Source organism: Coregonus lavaretus (genome assembly GCF_964263955.1).
Source record: "Coregonus lavaretus genome assembly, chromosome: 2".
Taxonomy (NCBI): Eukaryota; Metazoa; Chordata; class Actinopteri; order Salmoniformes; family Salmonidae; genus Coregonus; species Coregonus lavaretus.
Window position 1 is genome coordinate 48,181,999 of NC_139989.1, and position 21,908 is coordinate 48,203,906.

Below are 21,908 nucleotides of genomic sequence, written 5' to 3' on the forward strand. Positions count from 1 at the left end.
TTTTTTCATACAAACACATTTTTTAGGATAGGCTACTATGATGGTTTCATTCATTCATGACAGCATATAGAATGTTGCAACCTTTTATTTGACTGTCTATGGTTTCAACAATGTTACCTTGGCTTATTCCCAGTGATATCTATTACTTCACTTGAAAAACACGCTGCTCCATATGAAAATGTTATACAATTATGTGACGTAATCAAAAGGGCGGAGTTAGCTACTCCGGCGGCTTGCCTTGTTGGATTCAACATCAACTCTCCAAAAACCTGTCTCAGAAAGTCGGTTTATTTACGTATTTGTGAAAGGGTATCATGGATTTAATATAAGTAAATCGTTTATTGACAAACTTTACTTGACCTTTCTCCGAAAGTCATTTATCTGGTAAGTTTTAGGTACATTTATCGCCGTTTAGGCCTAGTCATTTCGCTAATGTCTGAGGGAGTAGAATTCAGTCTGTTGAGGATGTCGACCATCTAAATTAAAACTGTAATCAAAAGGAAGTTGACAAGAGACATAAATAACTTGCCGCTTACGTATCGACAAACAGGCTAGCTAGTGTTGTGGATTGTAATAGTTATGATCTATAATACAATAATTCATGTATTAAATTATTGGAGGTAACGTGTCATTGCACAAGGGAATTTCCTGAAAAAGTGTGATAATGTAGCTGCTGCATTCTTGTCTGTAAATGTTTCGTTTTTGTAGCTAGCTATGCCATCAAAACCACTCTTTATTTAGTCCAAACTACAACTTGTCTACTGTATCTGTGTCAGCTGTTCACTGTAAAAAAACGGATTAACGTGATTTAAAATAAGAAAAAAAACAATGTCACTAGGTTTAGCCCAGTTGATAGATTCCACTTTTCTCAAATCCCAGCTAGGTAAAATATTTGTATCATTATGGTCATCATCCTGTGATTACCGTTGATCTCAGCATGTTAACCGATCAATCAGCTACAACAGTTTATGACCTAAAGAGTAGTGACTTTGCAATTGAGGACAATCAAGCGTTTTGCATCAGGCCAGCTGTCTAGTTGGTTTTACAGCTGACGATACAGCATTTCTCTTTGTTGTCTTTACAAAGCCCATTCCTCTGACCTTTGCGTAATGTTGATGTGAACTTGTGATGTGCAGAGGATGTTTTGTTAGTTACAGTTCTCCAGTGCTGTGTCAAGTGAACTCTAACTAACACTAGGGTTTGTCTATTGTACATTTCAGGGCAGAGCTCCAGAGGTTGAGCTACAGCCATGGTGCAACAATACCAGTCACCTGTAAGGGTCTACAAACACCCCTTTGAGCTGATAATGGCGGTAAGTTATGTATATTTGTTTGTATTTTGTGTGTGTTTAGGCCTATGCCTTGTCTATGCGTATACAGTGGGGAAAAAAGTATTTAGTCAGCCACCAATTGTGCAAGTTCTCCCACTTAAAAAGATGAGAGAGGCCTGTAATTTTCATCATAGGTACACGTCAACTATGACAGACAAATTGAGAAAAAAAAATCCAGAAAATCACATTGTAGGATTTTTAATGAATTTATTTGCAAATTATGGTGGTAAATAAGTATTTGGTCACCTACAAACAAGCAATATTTCTGGCTCTCACAGACCTGTAACTTCTTCTTTAAGAGGCTCCTCTGTCCTCCACTCGTTACCTGTATTAATGGCACCTGTTTGAACTTGTTATCAGTATAAAAGACACCTGTCCACAACCTCAAACAGTCACACTCCAAACTCCACTATGGCCAAGACCAAAGAGCTGTCAAAGGACACCAGAAACAAAATTGTAGACCTGCACCAGGCTGGGAAGACTGAATCTGCAATGGGTAAGCAGCTTGGTTTGAAGAAATCAACTGTGGGAGCAATTATTAGGAAATGGAAGACATACAAGACCACTGATAATCTCCCTCGATCTGGGGCTCCACGCAAGATCTCACCCCGTGGGGTCAAAATGATCACAAGAACGGTGAGCAAAAATCCCAGAACCACACGGGGGGACCTAGTGAATGACCTGCAGAGAGCTGGGACCAAAGTAACAAAGCCTACCATCAGTAACACACTACGCCGCCAGGGACTCAAATCCTGCAGTGCCAGACGTGTCCCCTTGCTTAAGCCAGTACATGTCCAGGCCCGTCTGAAGTTTGCTATAGTGCATTTGGATGATCCAGAAGAGGATTGGGAGAATGTCATATGGTCAGATGAAACCAAAATATAACTTTTTGGTAAAAACTCAACTCGTCGTGTTTGGAGGACAAAGAATGCTGAGTTGCATCCAAAGAACACCATCCCTACTGTGAAGCATGGGGGTGGAAACATCATGCTTTGGGGCTGTATTTCTGCAAAGGGACCAGGACGACTGATCCGTGTAAAGGAAAGAATGAATGGGGCCATGTATCGTGAGATTTTGAGTGAAAATCTCCTTCCATCAGCAAGGGCATTGAAGATGAAACTTGGCTGGGTCTTTCAGCATGACAATGATCCCAAACACACCGCCCGGGCAACGAAGGAGTGGCTTCGTAAGAAGCATTTCAAGGTCCTGGAGTGGCCTAGCCAGTCTCCAGATCTCAACCCCATAGAACATCTTTGGAGGGATTTGAAATCCGTGTTGGCCAGCGACAGCCCCAAAACATCACTGCTCTGCATGGAGGAATGGGCCAAAATACCAGCAACAGTGTGTGAAAACCTTGTGAAGACTTACAGAAAACGTTTGACCTGTGTCATTGCCAACAAAGGGTATATAACAAAGTATTGAGAAACTTTTGTTATTGACCAAATACTTATTTTCCACCATAATTTGCAAATAAATTCATAAAAAATCCTACAATGTGATTTTCTGGATATTTTTTCTAATTTTGTCTGTCATAGTTGATGTGTACCTATGATGAAAATTACAGGCCTCTCTCATCTTTTTAAGTGGGAGAACTTGCACAATTGGTGGCTGACTAAATACTTTTTTCCCCCACTGTATGTGTGGGATGTTTGTGAGAGGTTGCAGTGCTCATGTGCAATTTGGACCCAGATGCAGAAACAAAGGTTTCTATGCAGCCAAACCACCCTATCTCATCTCATACAATATACAGTGGGGAGAACAAGTATTTGATACACTGCCGATTTTGCAGGTTTTCCTACTTACAAAGCAGGTAGAGGTCTGTAATTTTTATCATAGGTACACTTCAACTGTGAGAGACGGAATCTAAAACAAAAATCCAGAAAATCACATTGTATGATTTTTAAGTAATTAATTTGCATTTTATTGCATGACATAAGTATTTGATACATCAGAAAAGCAGAACTTAATATTTGGTACAGAAACCTTTGTTTGCAATTACAGAGATCATATGTTTCCTGTAGGTCTTGACCAGGTTTGCACACACTGCAGCAGGGATTTTGGCCCACTCCTCCTCCTCTGTAGCTCAGCTGGTAGAGCACGGCGCTTGTAACGCCAAGGTAGTGGGTTCGATCCCCGGGACCACCCATACACAAAACAAATGTATGCATGCGTGACTGTAAGTCGCTTTGGATAAAAGCGTCTGCTAAATGGCTTATTATTATTATTATTATTATTATTATTATTATTATTATTATACAGACCTTCTCCAGATCCTTCAGGTTTCGGGGCTGTCGCTGGGCAATACGGACTTTCAGCTCCCTCCAAAGATGTTCTATTGGGTTTAGGTCTGGAGACTGGCTAGACCACTCCAGGACCTTGAGATGCTTCTTACGGAGCCACTCCTTAGTTGCCCTGGCTGTGTGTTTCGGGTCGTTGTCATGCTGGAAGACCCAGCCACGACCCATCTTCAATGCTCTTACTGAGGGAAGGAGGTTGTTGGCCAAGATCTCGCGATACATGGCCCCATCCATCCTCCCCTCAATACGGTGCAGTCGTCCTGTCCCCTTTGCAGAAAAGCATCCCCAAAGAATGATGTTTCCACCTCCATGCTTCACGGTTGGGATGGTGTTCTTGGGGTTGTACTCATCCTTCTTCTTCCTCCAAACACGGCGAGTGGAGTTTAAACCAAAAAGCTCAATTTTTGTCTCATCAGACCACATGACCTTCTCCCATTCCTCCTCTGGATCATCCAGATGGTCATTGGCAAACTTCAGACGGTCCTGGACATGCGCTGGCTTGAGCAGGGGGACCTTGCGTGCGCTGCAGGATTTTAATCCATGACGGCGTAGTGTGTTACTAATGGTTTTCTTTGAGACTGTGGTCCCAGCTCTCTTCAGGTCATTGACCAGGTCCTGCCGTGTAGTTCTGGGCTGATCCCTCCCCTTCCTCATGATCATTGATGCCCCACGAGGTGAGATCTTGCATGGAGCCCCAGACCGAGGGTGATTGACCGTCATCTTGAACTTCTTCCATTTTCGAATAATTGCGCCAACAGTTGTTGCCTTCTCACCAAGCTGCTTGCCTATTGTCCTGTAGCCCATCCCAGCCTTGTGCAGGTCTACAATTATCCCTGATGTCCTTACACAGCTCTCTGGTCTTGGCCATTGTGGAGAGGTTGGAGTCTGTTTGATTGAGTGTGTGGACAGGTGTCTTTTATACAGGTAACGAGTTCAAACAGGTGCAGTTAATACAGGTAATGAGTGGAGAACAGGAGGGCTTCTTAAAGAAAAACTAACGTCTGTGAGAGGCGGAATTCTTACTGGTTGGTAGGTGATCAAATACTTATGTCATGCAATAAAATGCAAATGAATTACTTAAAAATCATACAATGTGACTTTCTGGATTTTTGTTTTAGATTCCGTCTCTCACAGTTGAAGTATACCTATGATAAAAATTACAGACCTCTACATGCTTTGTAAGTAGGAAAACCTGCAAAATCGGCAGTGTATCAAATACTTGTTCTCCCCACTGTATCTCTATACACTGTATTACAGTGTCCCTGGGCACTGTATTATGTCATGTTCTAGTGTTTTGTTTGTGAGATCATTGTTTATCCATCTTTTATTTTGGAAACCCAGGACAACCCTTGTCTGATTTTTATTTAGTTTGCAGTATTTCTATTCACCCAACCTAATTAGTCGTGGCAGCAGATAACACAATATCATATTTATTCTAGAGTATGAGACTGTAAGATAGTACGATTTATTTAGTAACTTTTTGCCTTTAGTATTTTTGCAGGCACCTTGACTGAAGTGACTCTCTCTGTTAAGTGCACTTGCCCTGCTGTAATACCCATCATTCTTGATTTCAGTCACCGATCACCACTGCGTAGATGTACCGTACTGATGCAGCAGTAGTTCTGTAGATGGTTGCAAAAGTCATAGGCAATACACCAAACCACAATGTCATACATATACAGTATCTTGTGACTTGGCAGGAAGTCAGCATTCTTCTAATCCCAGTTCAGTGAATAGATCAGATCACATGGCTTCGGACAGAGTGGGGGTGGTTGGGGCCCAGTGTTCTAACAGTCAGATCCTAACTGGAGGGGAAGTCAGGCCCAAAACACAATCAATGTTCAACCATGATATTTATATATTTATTAAGGATCCCCATTACTCTTCCTGGGGTCCAGCAACATTAAGGCAGTTATATACTGTTTAAAATATTACATGACATTACATTTCATAGCACTTTTCACAACACATTAAGTGTGTTCCCTCAGGCCACTACTCTACTACCACATATCTACAACACAAAATCCATGTGTACATGCTTGTCTTACAATGTGTCTGTGCCTGTGTGTCTCTTCACAGTCCATGCTGATCCATAAGGTGTATTTGCATCTGTTTTTTAAATCTGATTCTACTGCTTGCATCAGTTACCTGATGTGGAATAGAGTTCCATGTAGCCATGACTCTATGTAGTACTATGCGCCTCCCATAGTCTGCCTCTCTCTCACCACGCCACCAGCTGTCTGTCTCTCAGGGTCATCTGTCAAAGAGGCCCCATCATGCTCTATGGGTTTTTAGGTTTAAGAGCATGCACGTGACAGCATGCCTTGGTGTGGCTGCCTGGGAAGTTTATCTATTTTGGATGTACTAGTCTTCTCATTCTGATATGTGGTTCATTCTGGCTTGTGACACAGGACAAGCGGTACTCTAGCTCCTCCTCCCGTCTCTTCGTTTCTATCCCTCTCCTCTCTCCCCTGGGCCTAGTTGTACAGTACTGTCTGTGTCTGCTGCTACCACTGTGACTTCCTGCTTAGCTGTGGCTGACTGGCTGCTCTCTGAACTAGGCCCTTAGAGTCATTAGGCCTTGCTGCGCTTGGTCCCTTCTGTTGCCTGGCCTACCGCCACAGCTGGTCTGCCCTGTTAGGGCTGACAGGACTGCTCCATCCGGTGTATGTTGTGGCTTAGTACAGTACAGTTGCACTACAGAGAGAACATGCTGTACGAAGGGTTGTTTATATCATATCAACCCCCACATCTGTTCACTGCACAACCTCAGTGTTTTACGGTGAATAACTGCAATCAGTATATCTTATGATTTATATCCACTTTTATTTTCTAAACTCATGAATTTAAGCTCTTGGCTCGGCATCTGTTTACCTTGTTTCTGCTCTGTTTGAGACGCTGTGCCACTTCCTGTTCTTTGGGGTTATCTATTAAGCCAGAAGCAAGTTACATTATATAATGCAAAGGTCAGCCCGGGAAAAGGTCATTACTGACAAAGCTTAGCTCATTAAAAACACTGATTGTTTCTGATGTAAATGTCCTTTTTCACTACGTTACGCAACAACCTGATTGCGGTGGAAGTCAGGTGCTCTGTTTTTTCTCTAACTGCAGCCGTGGCTCTGCTTTACCAAATACCACAAAACACAACCTTTGTCCCCCAGGAGTTCTTGTCTCGGTTTTAGTCTTGGCAACATCTGTTAAATGTCTGGGAATGTTTTGTTATACTTCCATTCACACACTGTCAGCTTGATTCAAAGGCACATCAAAGATTGTCAGTTGATTTAAAGGTTGTGGGGCTGTCTGGCTGTGAAAAGGCTGTTCTAATGACAGAGCAGTTTACAGTAGATAGAGGGCTAGCCTAGAGGCTTCCTCTGTCCTCTGACTGACCGTCCCAGTGACTGATCCTTGGCTTGGCCCACTGACAGACATTACAGTGTCACTCCTGTCCTGACCCCACACTAAGCCTGGCATGTTGGTTTACCGCTTATCACTGACATCAACATTCCTCCGTTCTCAGGAATGTTTATGTAAACAGATTTGTTTTTCATATTGGGCAGGGATTGGAGAGGCAGCATAGTTTGACGTAAACGGGTATCAGTATGAGCTGTACTATAACTACAGTGGCAGTCTGAATGACCCTGCTGCAGAGTCATCATGAAACTAAATACAGCCTACCTTATCTCAGTCAATCAATTACATTTATTTATAAAGCCCTTTTTACATCAGCAGTTGTCACAAAGTGCTTATACAGAAACCCAGCCTAAAACCCCAAAGGGCAAGCAATGCAGATGTAGAAGCACAGTGGCTAGGAAAAACTCCCAGGAAAGACTGGAACCTAGCAAGAAACCTAGAGAGGAACTAGGCTCTGAGGGGTGGCCTGTCCTCTTCTGGCTGTGCCGGGTGGAGGTTATAAGACTACATGGCCATTAAGGCCAGATCGTTCTTCAAGATGTTCATAGATGACCAGCAGGGTCAAATAATAATCACAGTGGTTATAGAGGGTGCAACAGGTCAGCACCTCAGGAGTAAATGTCAGTTGGCTTTACCTAGCAGAACATTCAGATGTCGAGAACAGCAGGTGCGGGAGAGAGAGGGTGGAAACAGCAGGTCCGGGACAAGGTAGCATGCCCAGTGAACATGTCAGGGTTCCATAGCTGGGGGGGAGGGGGGGAATTTAGAGGCAGCATACCTAAGATCACACAGGACACCAGATAAGACAGGAGAATTACACCAGATAGGACAGACTGACCCTAGCTTCCTGGCATATGAACAATTGCAACATAGATACTGGAGACTGAGATGGGAAGGGGTCAGGGGACACTGTGGCCCCGTCCAAAGTTACCTCCGGACAGGGTCAACCAGGCAGGATATAACCCCACCCACTTTGCCAAAGCACAGCCCCCACACCACCAAAGGGATATCAACAGACCACTAACTTACTACCCTGAGACAAGGTAGAGTATAGCCCACAAAGATCTCCCCCACCGCACAAGCCTGATGGGGCGCAAAACTGGACAGGACGATCACGTTAGTAACTCAACCCACTCAAGTAGAGTATAGCGGAAAAAAGCCTGGCACAACGTGATGCACCCCACCTAGGGACAGCATGGGAGAGCGCGATGAGCATGCCAGTGACTCAGCCCCCGTAATAGAAGCAGAGAATCCCATTGGAGAGAGGGGAGCCGGCCAGGCAGAGACAGCTAGGGTGGTTCGTTACTCCAGTGCCTTGCGGTTCACCTTCGCACCCCTGGGCCAGAGTACACTCAATCATAGGACCTACTGAAGAGATGAGTGTTCAGTAAAGACTTAAAGGTTGAGACCGAGTCTGCGTCTCTCACATGGATCGGTAGACCGTTCCAAAAAAGAATGTGCTATATAGGAGAAATCCCTGCCTCCAGCTGTTTGCTTAGAAATTCTAGGAACAATAATGAGGCCTGTGTCTTGTGACCGTAGCGTACGTGTAGGTACAGTTGAAGTCGGAAGTTTACATACACATAGGTTGGAGTCATTAAAACTAGTTTTTCAACCACTCCACAAATTTCTTGTTAACAAACTATAGTTTTGGCAGGTCGGTTAGGACATCTATTTTGTGCATGACACAAGTAATTTCTCCAACAATTGTTTACAGACAGATTATTTCACTTATAATTCACTGTATCACAATTCCATTGGGTCAGAAGTTTACATACACTAAGTTGACTGTGCCTTTAAACAGCTTGGAAAATTCCAGAAAATTATGTCATGGCTTTAGAAGCTTCTGATAGGCTAATTGACATCATTTGAGTCAATTGGAGGTGTACCTGTGGATGTATTTCAAGGCCTACCTTCAAACGCAGTGCCTCTTTGCTTGACATCATGGGAAAATCAAAAGAAATCAGCCAAGACCTCAGAAAAAAATGGTAGACCTCCACAAGTCTGGTTCATCCTTGGGAGCAATTTCCAAACGCCTGAAGGTACCACGTTCATCTGTACAAACAATAGTACGCAAGTATAAACACCATGGGACCACGCAGCCGTCATACCGCTCAGGAAGGAGACGCGTTGAACGTACTTTGGTGCGAAAAGTGCAAATCAATCCCAGAACAACAGCAAAGGACCTTGTGAAGATGCTGGAGGAAACAGGTACAAAAGTATCAATATCCTCAGTAAAACGAGTCCTATATCGACATAACCTGAAAGGCCGCTCAGCAAGGAAGAAGCCACTGCTCCAAAACCGCCATAAAAAAGCCAGACTACAGTTTGCAACTGCACATGGGGACAAAGATCATACTTTTTGGAGAAATGTCCTCTGGTCTGATGAAACAAAAATAGAACTGTTTGGCCATAATGACCATCGTTATGTTTGGAGGAAAAAGGGGAATGCTTGCAAGCTGAAGAACACCATCCCAACCGTGAAGCATGGGGGTGGCAGCATCATGCTGTGGGGGTGCTTTGCTGCAGGAGGGACTGGTGCACTTCACAAAATAGATGGCATCATGAGGAAGGAAAATTATGTGGATATATTGAAGCAACATCTCAAGACATCAGTCAGGAAGTTAAAGCTTGGTCGCAAATGGGTCTTCCAAATCGACAATGACCCCAAGCATACTTCCAAAGGTGTGTCAAAATGGCTTAAGGACAACAAAGTCAAGGTGTTGGAGTGGCCATCACAAAGCCATGACCTCATACCTATAGAACATTTGTTGGCAGAACTGAAAAAGCGTGTGCGAGCAAGGAGGCCTACAAACCTGACTGTTACACCAGCTCTGTCAGGAGGAATGGGCCAAAATTCACCCAACTTATTGTGGGAAGCTTGTGGAAGGCTTCCCGAAACGTTTGACCCAAGTTAAACAAGTTAAAGGCAATGCTACCAAATACTAATTGAGTGTATGTAAACTTCTGACCCACTGGGAATGTGACGAAAGAAATAAAAGCTGAAATAAATCATTCTCTCTACTATTATTCTGACATTTCACATTGTTAAAATAAAGTGGTGATCCTAACTGACCTAAGACAGGGAATTTTTACTAGTATTAAATGTCAGGAATTGTGTAAAACTGAGTTTAAATGTATTTGGCTAAGGTGTATGTAAACTTCCGACTTCAACTGTATGTACGGCAGGACCAAATCAGAGAGATGGGTAGGAGCAAGTCCATGTAATGCATTTTAGGTTAGCAGTAAAACCTTGAAGTCAGCCCAAGCCTTAACAGGAAGACCGTATCTTTGATTAATAACACAAAAGCTAGACACAAAATAATGGATTTGTTTTATCTATCCTAAAGCAAGATTTAGGCCAAAATAGTAATGCATGTAGGCTGAGAACTTCTGAGGCAGTTTGGTTTTCTGAAGGCAGGCACTGTTCGAAGAGACGATGGACAATGCACCCAACTATCTAACTATAGGCTTCTTGGTTCATGCACTAAAGCCTATATACTACTTTAGTGTTTTGGCAATGGGAAAGAAGGTAATGGGCTCCGTATGTTATATTCCCAAGCATTGAAAGATAGTTTTTACATGTCTTGGTTGTGTAACTGTAGTTATGAGTGTGTAGTCAACTGTATATCCTCCTGTCATGTTATTCAATCAATATTCATGGATGACGTCTGTGTGCCTCGTCATTATATCGATCAGACTGCACACCAGCTTTATTTGATCCATAAAAACTTTAACCACATTGTGATGGAAACAGGAAGTACCGGTCCAATTTTATAAATGCCTCCAGATAATTTGTTTGTTCGACATGGTGGGATCTTTTTGTGTCGGTAAAATTAATTATGCGAGAAATTGTGGTGGAAACGCCTTTAATGCGTAAATATTTATATAATAACCATAATGTCAAAGTCACGCGATGATTATGGTGTGTGGTCCTCCCACTACGACTCGGGAAACCATACTGTTTATTAGGCTACACATGAAATAAGTTATGATGAACTTCACAGGGTAATAAAAGTGTACGGTGATGAGCTTGATGCTCCTTTCCAATAAATATCGAGGGTCTTATTCTGGTGACATGATGATCGATGCTTGACTGCCGTTTGATAAATAAAAATATTCCCGCTCTTATCCATAATATTCTCATCTGTTAGACTAGCCTACCCACACTGTATTTGCGAGCTGGCGCGCACATGTGAAGACCAGAGTAGGCACATTTGCTATTTAACGCAACAGTTTTTGTTACAAAACTATCGCTAGAGTTGAAAATGCGATGGAAACCAGGAATACAAGTAGAACACTAAACTATTTTAAATAAACAGTTGCATTCATGAGTTTTATTGACAAATGTCAATAAAAAAACAAAGCAACAGTAAACATGTCGTCTCCCACGAATGATGCAGCCAATTGAGATATCGTGTGTGACTAACGTATTTCAGTTATCGTGTGTCACAATAGATTATACATTATATTGACCAGATACTCAAGTGGCCGCTCTAACAATGAAAATAAATGTCTTCAGAAATGGAAGGCAGTTAGCCTGGGTACCTGTCTCTTTAGCTAATCCACTCCCTGTACTCATGTCATGTGCCAAAGAAAAACACCACCTGCTGGAGAAGAGAATATGGGCCCACTTATCCCTCTTGCTTCGCCTCTTCCTCTTTGGTGTGACTCACAAATTTCAGTTAATTACTATAGCTCCCGCCTTGGGCCAATCAGTGTAATTCTGTAAATGCCGGATCTCTCTGGCAAGACGCATCATTCACCCAAGTTTCGTCAACATCGGGCCAGTGCTGTCGAGATCGCGTGTGACTAACGTACAGACGGCTGGACGGACGGAGAGCGATCCACAGTCCCCTCCCGGATTTCATCGTTGGGGACAATAAGGTCAGCCAAAACAAAAAACCGGATAAAATGAATTTATATGAATGCTGTACGTACAGAAATTGTTTGCACACTGAAATGAATATCCAACTAGTCACTGACAACTGTGTGGAGTTTGACAGCAAAGATGTGAGCTTATTACAGTTTTATAGACACTATGTACTGGGATCTTCTATGTTGAAGAACCTTTTACCTTCTAACGACTCTTGTGTAGCTTGTGAGCGTCATAGGGCAAAACATGTTCGTGAGAGTCTCAGCTTTTCATATAGCTTTTACGAGTTTGTAGCTCAAACCATTTGGACTCTACAGACATTTTTGTATACAAGACCCAGCCCCCCCGTGTTCCTTTGGGATCCACCCTTGTCTCACAAACACCGCTCTAGCTCAGCCCCCGTTAATCACACAAACTAATGGTTGGTACCACAGACTAATGGTCAAATGCAGAAGAAATTGACAAATCCAATGGTACAACCCAATAGTCTGTAGCTCAATCACAGTGTTTTTAAAAGGGGTTAGAAGTCCAAAACGCGCCAGCATTATGGTGGGACTCATTGAGTTAAGGGTAGAGTTCAGTTGAGAACCATCGTGTCATTAACATGGGTGCTCTTTGTATTGGTCAAGCCTGGTGTGTGTGTGTGTGTGTGTGTGTGTGTGTGTGTGTGTGTGTGTGTGTGTGTGTGTGACATAACTAGCTCACCTCTTGACATTGATTGACTCTGGTTGGACTCCCTGATTGTCACATGACCTACTAACTGATCTGGTGACCTTTGTCCTGAGGGAGTTCTCCAGGGGCCTCAGCAGCATTATAAAGATATCACTCAGACCGGGGGCCAATATTGACAGAGGAAGCCCGGTAGGTCTGTTTTGGCCTGATTGTCAGCCATAAAAGCAAGGAGAAAGCACACTTTAAAGAGCCACATGACTGCTGTTAGATTACCAGCACTTAAAGCTGGGATCCTTAATGGTGAAACTGACACGTCCGTTTGCGATATTACAACAACAAAGACGTTTCTGCAAACAACGAAGACTGTTTTTCTCTCGGACATCATTGCACGCGTGATAGAACAGCAGCGTATGTAATACTATTTGTTTTACCTTGATGCGCGACGCTCCCCACCTCTGCTTCGCCAACGAAACAAAAACAATAACAGTGGCCTTAGGGAGGACAGTGGCGCTGTTTTCCCAACTGCAGATTCCATCTTTAACCTAAACATTATAACTATTTTTTTGATCAAAGTGATTATAACCCAGAAAATACTTTCACTGTATGCATTTTGTTTTCATCGTGTGAGTAATATTGCATATTTTCTTCCTCCTTCCCCCTCTCCCTCTCTCTGTCTCCCGTTAGGCCTATGTGCGGAGGTTTCCAAACTGCCCCCTGATCCCCATCTTTGTGGACAGTGAGGTGGTCAAGGAGGAGCACAGTGATGACGGAGCCACTGTGTTCACTGAGAGGCGCTGTAAGGTGGAGGCAGACGCCCCCCGGCTGTTCAAAAGGGTATCTTACCTAATAGTATAATAATAATATGCCATTTAGCAGATGCTTTTATCCAAAGCGACTTACAGTCATGCGTGCATACATTATTTTTTTTTGTGTATGGGTGGTCCTGGGGATCGAACCCACTACCCTGGCGTTACAAGCGCCGTGCTCTACCAGCTGAGCTACAGAGGACCACACACTTTAACCTTTCACCTTTTAACTTTTCCCTTGAGCAGTGAAACTACTCAAGCTAGTAATGTATAGTAGTGTCTGTTTTACTCTTATTTTCTTATGTGAAGGCTATTAGTGTTTATTTCCACACAGACATGAATATCCTGGTAGGAACGTTGTGTTGATGTTGTGTTAGTGTTGTCCAGTGTTGATTGACCGTGGTCTACTCTGTGTGTCTCTAGATGGCTGGTGTGGACTACCTGTACTTCATCCATAAGAACACTCTGGACCGCAGGGAGAGGGCGCTGCACATCGAGGTTGTCAACGAGACCTTCTCCAACAGAGTCATCGTCCATGAGATCTGCAGCTACACGGTGTGCCCCACAACTATAATAATCATCGGTTACATGGGCTGCCTTTTACACAGGCAGCCCAATTCTGATCTTTTTTACACTCATTGGTCTTTTGACCAATCACATCAGATCTTTGCACATCTTTTTCAGAGCTGATCTGATTGGTCAAAAGACTAGCAACGTATAGTGTTTGACTCTCTTACTTTCTTAAATGTGTGAAGGCTATTAGTGATTATAATATATTAGAATTGAGCTGCCTGTGTAAACGCAGCCACACTCTCTCTTTATCACTGGAACATCATACAACTCATGTAATAAACAGTGTCAATGTTTATGATCACTATGTTTGATGTACAGTTACAAGATGACATGGAGTCATACCCTGGGTTGTTCTGAACAGAATGAGCATATGTTTGTCTATTGTGAAGAACATTTGCAGCGGGACACGTACATGAATGCACGCATGTCTCCTTTCAATGCGCACCAAAATTACGATCTGTTTCTCTGAATTACCCTGTGAAAGCCTGACACTCTAAGATCCTATTTTATAACTTAGCTGGTCATGGTGGCAATAGAACAAGCTTTCAAATGATGCCCACCTGACCCAGATTGCGATTTATAATAGACCGTTTTTGGATTGCGTAAACAAGAACAGTAGTTGTGATGGCAGGAATGCAGGGTTGTGTTCCTTACATAACAACTACTAGTGTGCTTGCTCTAGTTCCTCAATGGCACAGCAAGGAGAGCTCAAAAAAGCACCTTATAGTTGAAGACTGTTCTTTGAGTCAAGCATTGAATTTACATAGGAATTGTGCACACTTTGGAGAGGTGTGTGGCCACTTGGAGACACCAGTTAGTCCTCTCACTCAAACTCCACATTTTCCAGGAATATTCGTATGTTATTTTCAGATTTTGTTATCAACAAATGCGGCGAAAAATATAGTAAATGTAAAATGCACATAACATCAAGTGTAATATTTTGCATTCAGTCTTGTCAGGTGAACTGTTGTGTCCTCACCTTTTTGATCTAATAATTTTCCAATAATCTCCAAACTGTTCCCTTTCAATTGCTACCATGCTTACACATATGCTTTTCATGTTTCTTCTGTAAGAAACATTTTAATTTAGCCCTATCTATATAGGCCAATTCCCATGAGTGTAAAGGGTTAATCCATTTGGAGTCTGTATTGTGATGTGTTGTGCTTCCTCCACAGGTTCACCCAGAGAATGAGGAGTGGACGTGTTTCGAGCAGACAGCCAGTCTGGACATCAAGTCCTTCTTTGGCTTTGAGAACGCGGCCGAGAAGCTAGCCATGAAGCAGTACGCCAACAGTATTAAAAAGGTGTGTTCATGTGTCAGTCTGTGAGCATGTGAGTACAGTATACATGTGAGTGTGATAGATGGGTATGGCTATAGGATAAGGCAATGGGATATGCCATCATCATCATCCACCATGCTGCTCCCCCATATAGACCCAGTGTTACATGATCATGTTTGCTCAGTCTATTCCCAGGCCTACTGTGATCCAGTCTGGCAGGTCTGTGTAAAATGTGTGTTTTTACCAGGATCTATCCGTTGTGCCATATATCCTGCTCAGCCATGTCACACAATGGTGTGTGTGTGTGTGCGCTCGTATGCGGCCAGGTGCGTGTGTAAACAAACCTGCAGTATTTGCCCACAGTGTTTGCTCATTACACTAGCTACCTGTACTTATGCTGTCATGTGCTCTGTCCTCCAGGGCAAAGAGATCATAGAGTATTACCTGAAGGAGTTGGAGGACGAGGGGGTGACCCACATCCCCCGCTGGAGCCCCCCTCAGGCCCCCCCACCAACTGCCAGGCTCCAGCTGCCACTCACCACTGCCAGTGCCCCTGCCAATGCCATCCCTGTGCACACTGCCAAGGAGACCCACTCTGCCAGCCTCACAGAGCTACCGGCTGGCTCCCCAGATGGTCAGTGTTCCGAGTCAGAATCAACACAGTAATAAACACACAATCTGAAAGATCTGTCACGGCTGATGTCAGAATCCCATTCCAACATTCTGGCCTTGCCTTGGGCTGCATTGGGCTGGTAGAATGTGGGTATGCATTGGGGTATGTGTGTGAATTGTCTGTGTTTTGGTTGCAGACAAGTTGGACGCAGACTACATCAGGCGTTACCTAGGTGACCTGACGCCGCTGCAGGAGAGCTGTCTTATAAGACTACGCCATTGGCTGCAGGAGACCCACAAGGGCAAGGTGAGATGTGTATGAACACACTCAAACTCTGACTCGAATAGCTGCAGACAAGAACAAGAGCAAAATGTGCATCCAAAGAACATACAGGCGTGAATAAAACTCACATCTGACTCACACACACCACAACATCTGCATAAACACAATCTCCTCTCCCTCCCCTAGATCCCTAAGTACCAGCACGTGCTGCGTTTCCTGCGGGCCCGGGACTTTAACCTGGAGAAGGCCCGGGAGATCCTGTGTCAGTCGCTCACCTGGAGGAAGCAGCACCAGGTGGACTTCCTGCTGGATTCCTGGGAGAGACCTCAGCTGCTACATGACTACTACACCGGGGGCTGGCACCACCACGACAGAGGTAGGTACCACTCGGAGCAGGATAGGGTGAACGGCAGGGTTGTGTTCAATGGGCACAGACAGAAGATGAAAATATATTTTGAAATGGGAAATGAGTGTTCTTAATGCACAAATTCAGGAAGTACTGTACCACCACAGTTTCACAATGTTTTCTTCCATTTGGTTTCTAGTGAATGTGTCCCAGCTCTTATATGTATTGGTAATGACTAACTGTAATGTCTGGTTGCTTCTCTGGAATTGACATCACTAGCTATGTTTCCATTAACTTGTCCAGTGATACATTTTTTTACATTTTAGAAAGTTTGCATAAAGAATAGTTGTGACAATTGCCTGCTACGGTGCATTTCTGTTGAACTTTTCTGTGTCGATAAAAACAGCTGGACGTAATGACGTCTAACTATTTTTTGCAAAAACCGGTGTCGAATACAAATTATGTGATTGAAGTGTATTTATTATCCATTTTGGCAAAATGTGCATTAATAAACTGGCGACAGCCTGTATGCCCACTCCCACCTATCTGTTTCATGTCTCAGGTACCTTGCAAAAGTCAGCATGGATAGAATGCAAGAAATGACTAATATGTATCATGTGCCAATGTAACGCCACGGACCGTGCCATGGTGAAACTTGCACTCCTCTAGCTCAGAAATAATTGGATGGTGAAACTTGCATCCAGCCAACCAGAAAAGCAAGGTGAAGCAATTCAGGCATTCTTGACAGTCAGGACAATCCTTGTCCTGCAAAGAAACATTACTTTTTATAGTATAATTTTGTTGGGATTTAGCAAGCAGCAGGCATTTAGAATTAAATGTGGAGTGGAGCTTTTATTGTTAAATGATTACATCACGTGCCCAGCGTACCGTGAAAATGGTTGGGCAATCATTATTTATTTGTCACAGTAAAGAAAGTTGGGCAAAAGAAAAATCCGCCCCGTCAAACATACCATTTTTGTCGATCTTTAGAACATTTCTCCTACAGCTGCCGTTTCCAGTACACATGCTGCAATGTTTTTTTAAAAATAAACCTGGGTCAATGGAAACCTGCCTACTATGTGTCATTGAGTCAGGCGGGTAGCTGTTGGTCGCATTCTCCTGCTCAGATGTTGCTTGCCTCAACCAATGTTTGCATGCCACGTCATCGCCTGTGTCATTAACTGACGCATTGCTAGAACATATGATGTGGTTAGCTGATACGTAAAATACCTATCTAGGCGTTGTAAGATCTGGCATGTGTCAGAAACATCTGGGCAGAGGAAATCACCCATTATCTCCACTTAGCTGATAGCCAATCGGACATCTAGGACCTCAGACCAGGAAGTGGCCCATAATAACCATAATAACAATAACCCCCACCTAAAAGCCAAAACAGCTGGTAGTAAAACACCTATATTTACATAAATGACTTTAATGTGAGTTGTAAATGTATATACCATAGATGTGATTATGGTCAACATAATCTGACTCAGTTTCTCTATTGATTTAACTGAATACTGTCTATTGCGTCTGTTTTAATGTCATGATGATTACTGATCCTCTTGTAGCTTTGTTAACAGTGCGGTCATGTGTTTGTGTCCATGTCTGTCTGTAGATGGGCGCCCTCTGTATATTCTGCGACTGGGACAAATGGATACCAAGGGTTTAGTACGTGCCTTGGGCGAGGAGTCCCTTCTGAGACAAGTGAGTATGACACACACACACACACACACACACACACTCATCCAGATGCTGGGTATAAACACACATATATAAATACATCAACACATACTATACACAAATGCTCGCTCTTCCCCTGACCTCTCACCTCTTCACTCTCCCTCAGGTCCTGTCCATCAACGAGGAGGGTCTGAGGCGTTGTGAAGAGAACACCAGAGTCTTTGGCCGACCCATCAGGTAGCTACCATTTTCATACTCACTCCTCTTATCTGTGTCTCCCCTCCCTGAATACAGTATGTCCTATAACCCCCCTGTCTGTCTGTCAGCTGCTGGACGTGCCTGGTGGACCTGGAGGGGTTAAACATGCGTCACCTGTGGCGACCCGGGGTTAAAGCCCTGCTGAGGATCATAGAGGTGGTGGAGGCCAACTACCCAGAGACCCTGGGACGTCTGCTCATACTGAGGGCTCCACGGGTCTTCCCTGTGCTCTGGACCCTGGTGAGAGCCTTTAACATCACATATTTTAATGTACATTACATTGTACAGTGCTTTCTCTTTCTCCAACTTGATCACATTCAGATATTAAATTCCATGTGCAGAGCGAACATATGAGATGACCTTTGACCCTGAGTGTCTGTGCTCTGTTCTCAGGTCAGTCCATTCATTGATGAGAACACCAGGAAGAAGTTCCTGGTGTATGCTGGGAATGACTACCAGGGGCCTGGAGGTCTGGTGGACTACATCGACAGAGAGGTCATCCCTGACTTCCTGGGAGGAGACTGTCTGGTGAGTCTGTCAGGCAGACCAGAGGCTCATCTGGCTGTTGTGTACATTAGACAGTAGCCTTCTACATGCATATGAAGTAATATTGGCTAATGCTGCTAGTACTTAACTTAATATAGTTAACAGTGGGTCCTCTTAGAAGACCTTGTCCTAGCTGTGTGTACTGATAGAACTGGGGGCTGATTGTGTCTCGGTCTCTTGTGTCTCCTGTCATGTCATATCCAGTGTGAGATCCCTGAAGGAGGTATGGTCCCCAAGTCTCTGTATAGGACAGCAGAGGAGCTGGAGAGTGAGGAGCTGCGGCTGTGGACAGACACCATCTACAAGACTGCCAGTGTCTTCAAGGGGGCCCCACATGAGGTAACTTGATCTAAACAGTAACAACAGTACATGTGTTTTCCAGCTTCTCAGTTGACAGTGCTCAAACAGTGGGTTAGGTTGCCCCCCCCCCCCCCCCAGTGGAGAAATACAACACAACAGCAAAAAGCTGTATAAACTCATTACAGTGAATAATTCTCTTTTGTCTGTAGTTTTGTTTTCTACTGTGTTCACTCACAACCAATCCTGTTCCAGCTGCTGATCGAAATCTCAGAGCCCTCTTCTGTGATCACCTGGGACTTTGACGTGTGTAAAGGGGACGTCATCTTCAACATCTACCACTCCAGGAGGGCGCCCCAGCCCCCCAAGAGGGACGCCCAGGGGGCTCACAGCAGCATCACGTCGCCAGCCACCAACAACATGCAGCTGATTGACAGATCCTGGATTCTGGGGCAAGACTACAGTATGGTGGAGACAGCACTCACCTGCAAGGAGGGAGAGAGTGTTCAGGTAAGAGACTGAAACAGGCACAGTCACATCCACAGCTGGTACAGGTGGGTCTGATGATTTGTAGTACCTCATTTGGATTTGTGTGAGTGGGTCTGTTCAATTGGCTGTGTTTCTGAAGGTTTCAGAATATATGTGTTCGTGATAACATGTACTACTCACCAACCTCAGGGCTGAATCCTAAGACGTGAGTGTAACTGAAACATCCACTGATGTCAATTGGAGGTTTCTGTGTTTGGAGTTCTGTGCTGTGCACATATCTCTTCATCCCTAGGCAGTGTCTCTGACCAGTGTTTCCGTTAGCTGGTAATTGCTGGCTTTTGGCCGACAAATAAAAACATTGCAATACATGGAAGTTGGTTCAGGTTGTCTTTCAATCCCATCTGTCTACTCTGTCTGTCTTTAGTTCACGCTCTCACTAGCAAACTTGCAACATTTTATCAACTGGTACCGTCCCGCAAAGTTTGCCGCGCCAGTGAGTCTGACAAACAAAGCTGTGTGAACGCAGGGGAGAAATGTTTAAAGTATTTTATTACTTTTTGCTAGATTCATCTCTCTAAAAGACAATTACAGAGATGTCATAGAAGTCCACCAAGGAGTATTTAGATGAGGTAGTTTTGCGTCCCTCTTCTAATCTAATGCCTGGTCGAGTAGCTAGCTGAAATGCTAAAAACGGTGCAAATCAGGTTAGCTGGCTGCTGTACCAAGGACTGAGGCACATCCATGTGGAAAAATGAAGCGATATTGAAAAGCCAGAGGGATCAAGGAGCTGACGTTCAGTTGGTAGGCTATCATTCCTCCTTGCATAGCTCAATAATCATTGCAGTCACTTCCATGTGGTGTCAATCGGCAGTGGGCACTCCTTAAAAAGCATTTGCCTACACGTGAGGGAATTCAAATGGGTTTCTATTACATAAAGTCTGTAATTTAGATATTGGATGTTCTATTAGTTATAGCTGACATTTGAATGGAAACACTGCCTCTGACCCTCTACCTCACCTGTCCCCTCCTCCTCTCCCCAGGGCTCCCATGTCACGCGGTGGCCTGGGTTCTACATCCTCCAGTGGCGCTTCCACTGCTCCCCGGCCTGCTCTGCCTCCAGCCTGCCCCGGGTGGATGACGTGCTGGCCTCCCTGCAGGTCTCCTCCCACAAGTGTAAGGTCATGTTCTACACCGAGGTGCTGGGCTCCCACGACTTCAGGTCAGTCACCATTCACTATACTGTACTGTATAACACAGTGTATTGTTATAGTGATGCTTAGTGTGTAGGGCTGCTGCATGTCGGTGAATACATGTTTTAGGCTAGCTTATTTTTTAGGCAGTGTGTGTAGTTGTGTGGGGAAAATGTATTTGCTGTGATTTATAAGGGTGTTTATAAAGATTCTTAGGGAAAAAATGCTCTAAGAAAATATGTTCTATGGATATTTAATCTATTGTCTGTGTGTCTGTCTGTCCAGGGGCTCTATGACCAGTCTGGAGTCCAGTCACAGTGGCTTCTCCCAGCTGAGTGCCGCCACCACCTCCTCTAGCCAATCACAGTCCAGCTCCACCGTATCAAGGTAGCATCCAGCCAATAGGAGGTGAAGGAGTTTGAGTTTTGCAACATGGAGATCCCATTTAGGATCTAACTGACTTCTGATACTGTTGACTTCTGCCCTGTTGCCTTAAAGAAAAACCAGCGCTGTACCAACACCTGCCAATGAGGACTTAACCTTACCTAAGGGGATGAGAGAACTGTTATGAACTGTATGGAACAAGGATAGCCTCTCCTTAATGCCATGTGGGTGGAACGGTGGAGTTCCTACCTGTGATCACCTTCTAGTACTTGCATTTAAAGCAGTGGACGATGCACTTCTTTATTTGTGTGCTAATAATAATCAATTTAATTAGTTTCGCTAGTGATATTATTAAAATATACATGTACGTTGTTAATTTGTATCTGTATCCATAATTGGTGACATTAAGATTGCTCTGGAAATTGAATATCTGCTTTATGAGCATCTGCTGAATGAATAAATGCATATGGAGATGTCTTGGAAACCATCATCATCCTCTTCTTCTTAGTTTTTCTTTCAATATTATTGTTCTTTCTTTTAAGGGGAAATGACAGATGTTTCCCATTTTATTGAAACTG

At 43.8% G+C, this 21,908-nt stretch overlaps 1 protein-coding gene across 1 annotated transcript; it reads left to right on the top strand.

Moving 5' to 3' along the window:
* The first annotated feature begins 232 nt into the window (after positions 1 to 232).
* On the top strand, positions 233 to 21,820 carry LOC311101610 (SEC14-like protein 1). The gene is made up of 17 exons (XM_084142738.1): positions 233 to 384; positions 1,221 to 1,312; positions 13,271 to 13,420; positions 13,816 to 13,947; positions 15,141 to 15,269; positions 15,666 to 15,879; positions 16,055 to 16,164; positions 16,327 to 16,516; positions 18,102 to 18,190; positions 18,333 to 18,403; positions 18,493 to 18,664; positions 18,818 to 18,952; positions 19,175 to 19,309; positions 19,523 to 19,777; positions 20,797 to 20,975; positions 21,232 to 21,333; positions 21,445 to 21,820. Exons 2-17 carry the CDS (start codon positions 1,250 to 1,252, stop codon positions 21,515 to 21,517), a joined length of 2,199 nt encoding a protein of 732 aa, XP_083998864.1. The 5' UTR covers positions 233 to 384; positions 1,221 to 1,249; the 3' UTR covers positions 21,518 to 21,820.
* The last annotated feature ends 88 nt before the right edge of the window (positions 21,821 to 21,908 follow it).